Source organism: Hoplias malabaricus, chromosome 11 (genome assembly GCF_029633855.1).
Source record: "Hoplias malabaricus isolate fHopMal1 chromosome 11, fHopMal1.hap1, whole genome shotgun sequence".
In the NCBI taxonomy this organism is placed as follows: Eukaryota; Metazoa; Chordata; class Actinopteri; order Characiformes; family Erythrinidae; genus Hoplias; species Hoplias malabaricus.
In genome coordinates, this window is record NC_089810.1 from 41,603,069 (window position 1) to 41,616,522 (window position 13,454).

General features: G+C 44.8%; 1 protein-coding gene across 1 annotated transcript in view; it reads right to left on the reverse strand.

Moving 5' to 3' along the window:
• kirrel3b (kirre like nephrin family adhesion molecule 3b) overlaps nucleotides 1–13,454 on the reverse strand; it is a 264,286-nt gene that overhangs the window by 21,400 nt on the left and 229,432 nt on the right. Inside the window, exons 9-10 of the mRNA XM_066685260.1 lie at nucleotides 10,822–10,948; nucleotides 1,699–1,799 (exon numbers count right to left, since the gene is read on the reverse strand). Of these exons, the coding sequence (XP_066541357.1) occupies nucleotides 1,699–1,799; nucleotides 10,822–10,948 (228 nt within the window). The remainder of the gene's footprint in view (nucleotides 1–1,698; nucleotides 1,800–10,821; nucleotides 10,949–13,454) is intronic.

Here is a 13,454-nt window from a genome sequence, read left to right on the forward strand (position 1 = left end):
TGCACACATTCCCAGCTGCTGATTAATGGGACTTCCCAGAGTGATTAGGTTTAATGGAGCAGCTCTGAGCTGTTAATATGTAAAACGCCATCATCAAAGAGATGAGTAATAGCTGGGGCTTGTCGATCGAGATATTTACACAAAACTGTAAGCATCAAGAGAGTCATGTGTTCTCAGTTCTGAGGAAACTGAGAAAAAAGTATTCAACCAACTTTTCAAAAATCCCGGCAGGATCTAGAGCTACATTACAACATTCATTCAATCATTGTCTGTGACCCTTATCCACTTCAGGGCAGCAGTGAGTGTACCTAGAATCACCGGGTGCAAGGAAGGAACACACCCTGGAGGGGCCGCCAGTCCTCCATAGGGCGACACACACTCACACATTCACTCACACCTACGGTCACTTTTGAGTCTCCAATCCACCTACCAACGTGTGTTTTTGGACTGTGGGAGGAAACCCATGCAGACACAGAGAGAACACACCACACTCCTCACAGACAGTCACCCGGAGGAAACCCACGCAGACACAGGGAGAACACACCACACTCCTCACAGACAGTCACCCGGAGGAAACCCACACAGACACAGAGAGAACACACCACACTCCTCACAGACAGTCACCCGGAGGAAACCCACACAGACACAGGGAGAACACACCACACTCCTCACAGACAGTCACCCGGAGGAAACCCACGCAGACACAGGGAGAACACACCACACTCCTCACAGACAGTCACCCGGAGGAAACCCACGCAGACACAGGGAGAACACACCACACTCCTCACAGACAGTCACCCGGAGGAAACCCACACAGACACAGGGAGAACACACCACACTCCTCACAGACAGTCACCCGGAGGAAACCCACACAGACACAGGGAGAACACACCACACTCCTCACAGACAGTCACCCGGAGGAAACCCACGCAGACACAGAGAGAACACACCACACTCCTCACAGACAGTCACCCGGAGGAAACCCACGCAGACACAGGGAGAACACACCACACTCCTCACAGACAGTCACCCGGAGGAAACCCACGCAGACACAGAGAGAACACACCACACTCCTCACAGACAGTCACCCGGAGGAAACCCACGCAGACACAGGGAGAACACACCACACTCCTCACAGACAGTCACCCGGAGGAAACCCACACAGACACAGGGAGAACACACCACACTCCTCACAGACAGTCACCCGGAGGAAACCCACACAGACACAGGGAGAACACACCACACTCCTCACAGACAGTCACCCGGAGGAAACCCACGCAGACACAGAGAGAACACACCACACTCCTCACAGACAGTCACCCGGAGGAAACCCACGCAGACACAGGGAGAACACACCACACTCCTCACAGACAGTCACCCGGAGGAAACCCACGCAGACACAGAGAGAACACACCACACTCCTCACAGACAGTCACCCGGAGCAGGACTTGAACCCACATGTCTGACTTAAAAAGCATCTCCAGGATTCGTACAAACTCACTGATGGAAATCTTGGAGAGTAAATACAATGGTGTTTACAATAATGGTGGAGCTGAGGTGTCAGCAGCACAGAATCATGTGAGTATCAGGTGGTAACTCGAGTTTTACTAATGCAGGGTTAAAGCTTTGGAGTGTAAGGGTGAGAGACAGAGAGAGAGAGAGAGAGAGAGAGAGAGAGAGAGAGGGGAGTAAACTCACTATGCGGTCGGGAGGTGGAGTGCTCCTGATGAAACACTTGATCTGGCCTTTCTCTCCATGAGGAGCTTGGTGGGTCTGGGTGCTGGAGATGGTCGGAGGGCCTGTGGAAACACACACACACACAGAGAAGAATCATCACACACACTGTGTACACACAAACACACACAAACTGAGGGCACACAATATGAAAATCAAGGCTGTTTATTCTCTCAGCTCCAGCCCTGGAGCTCCCTAATTCAGCACGTCTTATCTTCTCACTTATGCACTTTCTTGTGTTTTTACAGAGCAACTAGCACCTGAAGCTCATCAAGTCTGAGCAGAGATAATTATCTGGACTTGCTTTCTGCAGCGACGTGTCACCACTGCTGCCACTTTACATCCATCAGCATTCAGGAAAAAAAAAAAAAAAAAAATCAATCATCAAGGAAAACTACAATTTACAGAGACACATATCTGAAGTTGTACCTTTCATTTTATACAATTAACTGTGGCTCATCACGATACTGAAGCTCTACTCATTAGTTCCACAACGAAGACCATACACCGAGAGCTCACCTAGTTCTCCGCCTGCTTCATGTTCATTGGAGGAGAACGTCTAAAAAACAAAGTGCAGTTCTCTTCCAGAGCGACACACACAGATCATTTAAGAACACAGCTTCCAAAAGGAACAGAGAAAAATGCTGCTCCACACGTCATAATCTACAGCACAAAGCACATGGCGTACATGCCAAATAGTGGTCCACTCGCACCAGCACAACACACACTAACACACCACCACCACGTCAGTGTCACTGCAGCACTGAGAATGATCCACCACCACATCACACCTGCTCTGTGGAGGTCCTGAGCGCTGAGGAACAGGGGGAAAGGGGGGTGACAAAGTATGCAGAGCCACAGATGGGTTACAGTGCGTAAGTGCTCCAGAGTAACTACGGCATTTAACATAAAATGAAAAGCAGAAGACTCTCCAACTCTCTTAACTTCAGCAGTGGGAGTTCAGAGTGAGCTCTGTTCTGATCTGAGGTGGAAGGACGATCCAGAACATATCCTTCTTCTGCAGCAGCTGGCCCCACTAATGGAACCAAACCCTCACCACAATGTTCAAACGTCTAGTGGAAAGCCTCTGAGAACGGTCTCCTGGACGTTGTATGTATAGTAGCAGGTTTGATTAGTGTGTGTACTACACTGATCTCATATGTATTTGTTTGTGTGTGTGTTTGGGCATGTTTTTAAATATTTGTGAGGACCAGATATTCTCAGGGTAGTACGTTGGTGGTCCTTAACTTCTAAAACTAATTAACTGGTTCTATTTTGTTAAAAGTAAAAAGGAATGACATCATTTAAGTTTGGTTACTGAGGTTAAGGTTAGAGTTAGGTGTAGTGCTAATTAGATTGCTATGATTGCTATGAAGCTCACAAGTATAGCAAAACCAACATGTGTGTATTTAAAAAGTGGAATCACACTGGCCTGGTTTTCATTTCTAATCTTAAAAAGAAGCGATTTACAGCAGGTTTGATATCTCTCAGTGAGATAAGGGTCAGGCCGCTGACCGCTAAAGCGTCCACCCCTCAACGGGCCGCAATCACGAAGGAATCCATGTGGCTTAACCACCAGAGAAATGTCATTTCTGGGCAATAACAGCCGTCTCCGTCTCAGTTTCAACGGCTGAACGGCTGGAGCTCGACCGATACGTGGACGCGGTGCTAAATAATCTGGACACGGCTTAGGACCGGACTCTAAATTCCTTAACTGTCTTCAGCGCTGATTATGAGGGATTTCCTCTCTAATGGCAACCAACTCCACCTTAAATCACTGATCCTGTCATAACACTATACAATCTTGTATTTGTGAATTGTGGGGACTTTACATACACTTGCATTAACGTAGGGGACACTTACAATTTCCATAAGTGCTGCTAACTGAACCCTTAACCTTTGACCCTTAAAATTGACCCTTAACCCTAACCCTACACCATAACCATAATCCCATCATAAAAGTCTTCACCTTAAAATGGAATGATTATAAAACAAATCCCTATAGTAACTCTGTGTAAACAGATTTTGCTCCCCACAGTGTGATATATTCCTGGTGCGCGCACACACACACACACGAACGTGAAAAACTAAAGGAATAAAAGGGTTTAAATTTGGTTACTGAGGTCAGAGGTAAGTGTAGTGTTTATTACAGTGACATTATATCAATGAAGGTCCTCACAAGTATAGCAAAAGCAAATCAATCCCTACAATGTGTGTACAAAAACAGGTTTTGGTCCCCACAATGTGATCCATTCCTGGTGCGTTCGTTCGTTCGTTCTCTCTCTCTCTCTCTCTCTCTCTCTCTCTCTCTCTCTCTCTCTCTCTCTCTCTCTCTCACACACACACACACACACACACACACAATCTAAGCTGCCATTCCTCCAATCACACATCTGCCAATCACAGTCGATGGCGCCTCTCCGCTGATTTGTAATTGCAGTTTATTAACTCACTCCTATTAGAATAAATTAGCATTTAGACGCATGGACGGCAGATGGAGAGCTGAGTGAATGGAAATGCCAGCTGCTCTCAGACGGATGCCACCCCATAAGGCCAGAGACGCTAGCATTTTAGCCTCTCCTGCCAATGTATGTGGACTATATAACACCTGCTAGAATAATACAGATGCTACCATGTGATCTTCCTGGAGATTTGGAATATAAAAGCAAGCTCTAACACCGGACACATCGGGGGTTTACGTGCCCTAACCCTGGAGAAGGCATCTATACCCCAGCTGAAGCTCACCATGTTCAAGGCCAAGTGTGGGCCAGAGGGGTCCCTGGGGGAGGAGTTGGAGTGGAGGGATCTAACATCAGTACCTGGCCTCCCTTTTCCTCCGCATGGAACTGACTCAACTCTGTTCTAGTGTCGTCTCTAACACCGTCTCTAAGGGGAACAGTGGTCTTTGGAAACCACAACAACGGCGGTGGTAACGTTAAGCGGTGTTTACTCATGGTGTATCGGCGTGTTGTTGTTGTTTGGGACTGAACACAGCTCCGTCATCAGTTCAGACAGATCAGTAGAGTTTGTTCCTTCCTTGTTGCAGCGTCCAGCTCTCGCTGGATTCTTTCGTCGGCCACCGATCCAAGGAGCGTTTGAACCTCTTCAAAAGACCACGGCGTCATTTTACGAGCTGCCGTCGTGAGTCGGATAAAAACAAACGTGATCTCTGGAGGGGACTGGGGCAGGGTTAGGGCAGGAGAAGGAGAATGATTGAACAAATTAATGTATTAATGTATTATTGTATGTATATAGGGCGGCACGGTGGCACAACAGGTAAAGTTACAGTCACACAGCTCCAGGGGCCTGGAGGTTGTGGGATCGATTCCCGTTCCGAGTGACTGTCTGTGAGGAGTGTGGTGTGTTCTCTCTGTGTCTGCGTGGGTTTCCTCCGAGTGACTGTCTGTGAGGAGTGTGGTGTGTTCTCTCTGTGTCTGCGTGGGTTTCCTCCGGGTGACTGTCTGTGAGGAGTGTGGTGTGTTCTCCCCGTGTCTGTGTGGGTTTCCTCCGGGTGACTGTCTGTGAGGAGTGTGGTGTGTTCTCTCTGTGTCTGCGTGGGTTTCCTCCGGGTGAAACATCTCAGTGGAAAGAGATGAGGAATGAATGGTCGTTTCTTTTCCAGCAAATATGGAATGTATTTGTCCAGGGAAGTGAATAGAGGATCTCCACATCTAACAAATGTATAGAGGTTAAGGGCAATTTCACAAAAACCTCTAAAATCTACAAAATATATTATACTTCACAGAAGTCTTACATCGTAGCTATACTAAGAATTACTGAGTGCCCCAGGTATATCTACATCGTAATGATCGTATAGATATAATATGAGCTCTGGTGACTCAGTGTAGACCCCTATGAAGTGGAGTTTTAGAGAAAAATGCCCTTTTTTTCAAACCAAATCGCCCAAACAGAGTTAACTTCCCGTCCTCGCTTTTGTTTTCTTTATTCCCAATGCCAGACTCAAGCAATCAATGAAGAGTTCCACTGGCAAACAGCCCAGAGCAATCAAACAACTATCGCAGACTTTAACAAACCTGAAACGTTTGAACCAAAGCAAATTACACATCTTTACCGCAGTCGCAATCTTGCAGCGTGACACAGGAGTGCACCATTACCAGTATTCAGATGAAGTACTCTGTTGATTGGGCTGTCTGTAAGAGACCCCTGTTACGGGCCTCGGAGTGCTCGTGTGTGTTTTTGTTAAAACACCAGAGAGATGCCTCCCCTCTCAGCCCTGTCCTTATCCCTATCCCCTCATTTGCCAAATCAGGAGTCCACGGTGATGTCTCTCCTGGGTGCTGATTGCAGGTTAGAGGAAGAAATTGACTGTTAATGTTGGCTGTGGGTTGGACGTCTGGAGGATAGAGTGTGGAAGAGAGGAGGTGGTAAACAAAAGTGGGCTCCCGCCGGGCTACAGTAGCCGGGGTCTCGCTCATAGCCCTGGACTCTTTAAAGCAGCACCGCAGCGTTTTTCACATTCTCAAATCTCAGCAGACACCAGGCAGAAAGCGTAGGTTACCATCGTTTCCAGAGGTCCTGCTTCTGGAGGGGAGTATCCTGGCGGTTCATCCCTCGACAGTTTGGAGTTTGACTCACGAACCATGAGGTAGAAGCCGGTTGGAGGCAAAGGTCTATGAACTCGAATGAACCCTGGATGGATATCAGTCGTCTGGTGTTGGCCAGGTCCCGTGTTGCTGTTCGTGTGGTGGTTTTATTTGTGAGACGCAGTGTAAAATATTAAGGGAAAGTCTATAACTGTGAACTGAAATTATACACGCTCTTAAAACTGCTGGTTCTTTATGGTTCTTCAGTAAAGATGATGGTTTTATGCAGAACCACAAACACATAAAAACACACACATTTCACTGATGTCATCATTGCAAAACAGCAGCTGTCCTTGTCACGGTTAGAGCAAGGGAGGAGGAGAAGGAGGTAGGTGCAAGGTGTTTTATTAAAACAAAGGGAGAAACCAAGAACAACACATCATCTCAAAAATGAACAACTGAGACGAAGAACTCAAAGTAAAACTGAACCAAAACAAACAGAAAACAACAGTGAACTGATGCAGAGAAGAAAACTCTCTCTCTCTCTCTCTCTCTCTCTCTCTCTCTCTGTCTCACTCTCTGTGTCTCTCTCTCTCTCTCTCTCTCTCTGTCTCACTCTCTGTGTCTCACTCTCTGTCTCACTCTCTCTCTCTCTCTCTCTCTCTCTCTCTCTCTCTCTCAAACTCTGTCTCACTCTCTCTCTCTCTCACTCTCTGTCTCACACTCTCTCTCTCTCTGTCTCACTCTCTGTGTCTCACTCTCTGTCTCACACTCTCTCGCTATGTCTCACTCTCTCTCTTTCTTTCTCTGTTTCTCTCTCTCTCTTTCTTTCTCTGTTTCTCTCTCTTTCTTTCTCTGTTTCTCTCTCTCGCTCATTCTCTCTCTCTCTCTTTCTCTGTCTCTCTCTGTTTCTCTCTCTCTCTCTCTCTCTCTCTCTCTCTCTCTCTCTCTCTCCCAAAGGTGGGGCTAAGGCGTAGACAACTCAGAACCGACAAAAACAGAGCAGTAAAAATACGAAAAGAGGCAAAAGCGTCACAGTGCTTCACACTGTGTAAATGTCTTGATGACCTAACGGACCAATAGAAACGCTCCAAAATAAGTCATAAAACTCATGTTTTTCCTTTGGACAGCGATGATTTGAATTCTTAAAGAACACCTTGCATCAACAAATGTTCTTGAGATTGAAGGGAAATGTGGTGGATGTGGTTTACGTAGCACTCTTCTGAAAAACGTCTTTAAAAAGTCAAACTTAACAATGAAGCAGTGGAAGGAGCATTGTTTCTGAGTGTTTAACTTTCTTTATTTCAATTATCTTCACAGATGAACCTCACGTCTGGTCTCATCCACGTCCTAAATGTGAAAAATAATAACAGATATGAGTGGGAATGTATTTTTCGGTGTAATATGTTGATGAGGTCAGTGGACAGTTGCTTCGTCACTTTCCCATTGTCTTTTAACAAGTGTTTATCATGTCATTCATGCTCTATTCCCTCAGGGCATTGGACACACACTGGAGAGAATGAACATGTGCTGGATGACCGTAGACACAGATGTGGCTGAGAGAGATGGGGTCAAGAAGCAATGAAGCGTCCCGTAATAATGCTAAAGAACTAAATTCCCCAACAGCACACTCAACTCTGACGACTGAGGCTTTGAGAAGCATATGGCTTACTTCTCCCACCCCCCCCACCCTCACGTACAAACGTGGCCCGTCCTCCTTAAGACACACAATAGAACATCTGCGCAGCTGCGTGTAAACACGCCTCACTTCTGCATCAGCGGGTTAATGAAGTTTCCATTCGCAGAGCTGCGGCGCATGCTTCGACGCCTGTGTGCACAAATATGCCACGTAATAATAATGGCTGCTGTAATGACTTTTCCCATGCACACACACACACACACACACACACACACAAACAAACACAATCCCCATAGCGCACCTACATCCAAAACACAAACATAAAAAACAGAGACACGGAAATATCCCTCACACAGAACCACAAACTAAAACTTAATGAAGGCTGGGGATAGACTCTCGCAAACCAACTCTCTCAATACGAGGGGCTGTGTGCCACAACAGACAGTGATACGGACCCATTAACACATCCTCCACTAACTGCCTCCCCCTACAGGCTGTTTGACTATAATTAAATTACATGGGGCTCAGGGGAACGCTCCGATTCTCTCTGCTGCGTCCCGATTGGCCGCGGGAGCCCTGGGTCCCGGAGACGCTCAACAGGGAGGCGAACGCATTCAAAACACACATTCTGATTTGTTTTAACACATAAGATAAAAGCTAACTGAGTGATCTCCTCTCTCAGATCCGAGCTCATCACTGATCAACCAGATCAACAACAACACCCTCCTCGTTCCTACACTCCCTTCCCACTCGCTCAAAGCAATGACCGTGCCTTTGAACCCCATGGGTCAACACCTTCAAGTCTATGGATGAGTTCTGTTTCTCAAAATCAAACCAGCACCATGGAGAAGGACATGCTCTTTAGCTGCTTTAGCTGCTTGGGACTTTGTGGAAACCATGTAAACACTGAACTTTTTTTCTGTGCTGAGGACTGAAAGAGATGGGTTTTTGATGGATGGAGGGATATGAATAAATACATACACATTAAAAAACAACTCAAAACAACAGCCAAATCAATAATGAGTGTTTTGCATCCCCCCAGATCTGGGGTGAAACGTGCTTATTATTTTTATTTATTTATTTGTTTTTAAATCTAAGCAACTAGCACCTAATATTTATAATTTTTATTAATAATTGGGAACCCAAGTAAACTCCAAACGACTACATTCACAATAACAATTATGTGGATTTTTCTATCACCCCAAGCTTCGGGGCTTTGGAAAAAGGTGATATTTGTGTCTTTGAAGTAATTCCGGAGCCCACGCTTATTTATACATTCCTAAAACTATTACTGGAGACGAGGCTGATAATTTACCACCTCTAAACTGCATTGTTAGCGAGTCTGAGCCTTTATAGTGCAAACAAACCAAACCCGTCTTTAATGTTAGCCTGAGGCTCAGTGGTGGTCCATGGCGGGTGGCTACGGAGCCGGAACGGTGTTCCTACGGAAAGCAGTGCTGGAGTCCCGGCGAAGGGAGGATGTCGCGTGGCTAATGCCCGCTGCCAGAATATCAAGCGGGCATAATGAAGTCATTTATCGGAGAGAAGCCGCTTGCCCACTACCCTCCAGCCTTCATTAATCTGCCTCGGCCCCGGCTCCAGCGCCTCCCACCATCCCCTGCAGAATTTAATCAGCTTTAATGCACCTTCCTTCTTTCTTCTTTCTCTCTTTGCTTCCTGAAATGTGATGCTTTCACATAAAAAAAAAGTTCAGCCAAAGTCAGAGTCTATGTCTAATGTAGTACGTTATATACCAAGTAGAGCCAGAGGCATTACAGCAAGGAGAATCCAGCCTAGTGTGTGCTTATTACATATTCATTACATGCTTCTTACACAGTAATTATTCAAGTTACAATCCACACCAACAAAAACAGATATTTTGTTGTGTTAAAGTAGTTATTTAAAGTTATCAAACTCATGTCTCTGTGGGTAATCTACACTCAGAATCATCAAATGATGATCCAGTCTGTGTACGATACATACTCACCATTCCCTCAAAGCTTACTACATCTTTATTACATGTTTATTGTACAGTAAATACCCAGATTTGTAGCTCTTCACTCTTAATCTGATTGGGATATTTTTGGCACTCTATCAAGTCTCACATATCTGTTATTGGTTTCATTTTCTCTGTCTTCTACTCATTTTCAAGCTGCAGTTCTGAAAGCTCTAATCTCTTTAGGAATGTTCGTTGGCAATAAACAATGACATGACAAAAATAACAATATTGATGCTTGCTTTGACTATGTTCTATCTTGCTTTCTCGGTTTAAAGTGATATGAAAAGACTGCGACCATCCATTCATTCATTTTTTCATTTATATTCTATAAATACTTCATCAGGATCAGGACTGAACAACACAGGAACCCATCCATAACAGAGCCCCCTACCATCAGGGGGAAACCCACAAAGACACAGAGAGAACAGGAAGCGAGGAGTAAACCCTGAACCCTGGAGTGTTTGACAGCATATTGAAGGAAGAACTAAGTTCTACCTCTAAATGCTAAAGCTACACACCAAACGCAGGTGTAAACCATGTAAAGCCCTGCACTAATCTTGAGTTAGAGCCTCAGGCTAAACCACAGCTCTGAAGGTGTTGGGTCAGCTTATCCCAAGCGAGCACCATTAGCCAGGTCCTGTCTCCTCACAGCGAGACTAATCCAGGCTTAGCACCTGATCATTAGCTGATTTATGGCCAGAGAAGCCGGCTGTTATCAAGGTTGGGGGGATGTTTTTTTCTTTAACGGATGCTGGATTTCCAACTGACGCATGAATGCAAAGCTTGCCGTAGATTTGCAACAGTGACAAACATCCTCCAGCTAAGGCCAGACGACCCCAAGACCCTCACAGAGGCAATAAATCCCCAAGCAAGCCACACACACACACACACAAAGCCATATTTACCATTGACCGTTAGCGAGACTTCCTTCTCTCCGGCTCCGACGCGAGGCACCACAGCTCGGCAGACGTATTTCCCAGCATCCTCTTGCCTCACCGTCTTCAAAGTGAGGATGTTCTCATTGCTCAGCACCTGAGGTCAAGAAGACAGTTCAGTGGGTTCCCAGTTAGTAGAATAGAAGAGCACGGCTGGGTCAATGTCAAACGAAATCAGAAAGCAGTGATGGGTAGCTTTGGCTTAGAAAAGGCTCTGCTTCTCAATTATTAAAATCCAATTTAAGGTGGAAGCAGGGGACTGTGGGAGTGTGTTGGGTGGTAGATGACAGGCTCAGAGGAGAACAGCACATTCACCTTCATCCCTTACAGGCAATGAGGCAGAGACACAGACGAAACCTAGCTGCTCTTAATCTCTGCAACGATGGGATTGACCTATCTATGCTCCACCCTCGTTTGTATGCACTCCTTTGTAGCAACTGTTGCAAGGTTGGACAGTCTGTCATGGGGTGACCACTCTTTTTACTGCACAGACCCAGTTCTACACACCTCCAAGGATTCTGAAATTCAGTAATATGAGACTGACATGGCAAGGGAATGTCTTGCACTTAAAGGAAATGTCTACGACTGTGGGCAACTGCAGGTCTCTTTACGTTCTCGTTTTTACATTATTCACTGTTTGAATTCCCACAGAAACTCATTTGTCACTCGAGCTGTTTTGTTTTGTAGCGCTGTCGCTAATGCAGTTAGCTGTCTTTTGAGTTTGGAAACAGTTCCACTTAAAAGTGATAGAAAATGGCAAAAATAAGTCAGTGTGACCCCCCTATGGAGCAGGAATAGAGCAACATCCTCATCTCGGTTGGTGCTTTTCAGTGTTTGGAGTCTCTCCGTTGTCTAAAAACCTCCAGATGGCGTTTCTCTGCCGTGAGCAGAGAGAGAGGCAGCCTTCGTTTTCCCATTAAACTAGATTTAGCAACCAACCTAAACCTCACCCTTTAAGAAAACATGGTGCCCACCTACTTTGGGCCACTTGTCTGCATCAAGCTAGGAGAAAGAAAACTAGCATTTCATCATTGGGCAGTTCAACACACTTAGAGCAGTACACTAGCCTTCCTTTCCTCCTAGGTAGAGAATGCTAGGCATCCCGCTTATGCACTTATAGTTTTCACTTTTAGTTTTTCATGCACTACAAGGACATGGGTATTGAGACACCTACACTCTACACCTACAGGACACCATTATAAATGCACAAGGCATTAATATAAAGTTGGTCCCTCCTTTGTATCTATAACAGAAGTTATGAAACTATGTGGTTATTGAGTCAGAAAACATTGTTGCCCTTTACTCATTGTACCCCTCAGCTCTCTGCAAACCTGCTCTGTAAATGTGCATAATCTTCCATTTTATAGCTGAGTTCCTGTGGTTCCTAAACCCTTCCAAACTGTCTTGTTGGATATAACCTAAATACAAAATAATACAGCACCACACAATTCAAATTCTTTAGATAGACACATTACACACACTTACACATATGTTTATAAAAACACACAGAATGACTAGGTGTTTGATTTTATGCACCTAGGCAATGGAACTGAATCAAACACCTTAATTCAATAATAAGGAGGTCTGTTCCAATATTTTTGTCCATTTATCAAAACTGCATTTCTAATTAATTAGCTTAGCTTTTGTCATTTCTCTCCACATTACAGCAATGGTAGTTGACTCTATTTGTTCAATATATGCTGTTATTGATGTAAAATATCCAAACTAACAATTGGAAACACAACTTATCAGAGATATCAGATTTAGTTTCATGTTCTTATCCCTTTCCCTGCAGAGAACATAAGCCTGGAAGAGAGTTGTAGAGCTTTTGTAGAATCCAAATTAAAGACACACACTCTAAGATCTATTATGAATCAGGCTGTGCATTATACCTCCATACATAATTATCCCCATGCATCGGTCATTAGTCAACAAATTAGAGGCCATTTCCCAGAGATGGTTACGCATCGACTTTACGACGTACTGTGCTTTTTCTGTAAATTAAAAAAAACAAAAACAAAAAAAAAAAAAAACAACATGGCGTGTGTGGGAGTCATAATAATGTTAATGCTAAAATAATAATGATAATCATCTATTCGTTAATGATGAAATATGGACAGATGAAAGAGAATATGAAGACAAAGGCATTCTGTCATTAACAAGGTCTTCTTTGAGCCCGGATGAAGTGGGTCGTTTGAACATCAGGGTTTTTAATATATGCAAAAGAGAACAGCGCAAGGCTGAGGGAGTAATTGATGTACATTAAAGACATGTTTCCGGATAAAAGCTGGCCCTTCACGCTGATCTGGGTCCAGCTTTGCCTGCTCAAACTTCTGACCAGAGCTCCTCACAGTGCTCCACGTCTCCATTACTGCAGTAGGGTAGGTTCTTTATGATCTGAGGATATTTATATGCAAGTGGAGGGATGGTTCAGTGCAGGTTCAGTGGGAACGTTCTTGACGGTTGGTGATAAAACTTGGCTCATTTTAAGAACATCACACAATGTACTCTCAACATTGATCTGTAACAAAAAGGCAAGTTCCATGATTTATACAATACACAGGGAATGTATAGATGTATATAGGTGTATAATAGTTATCCGT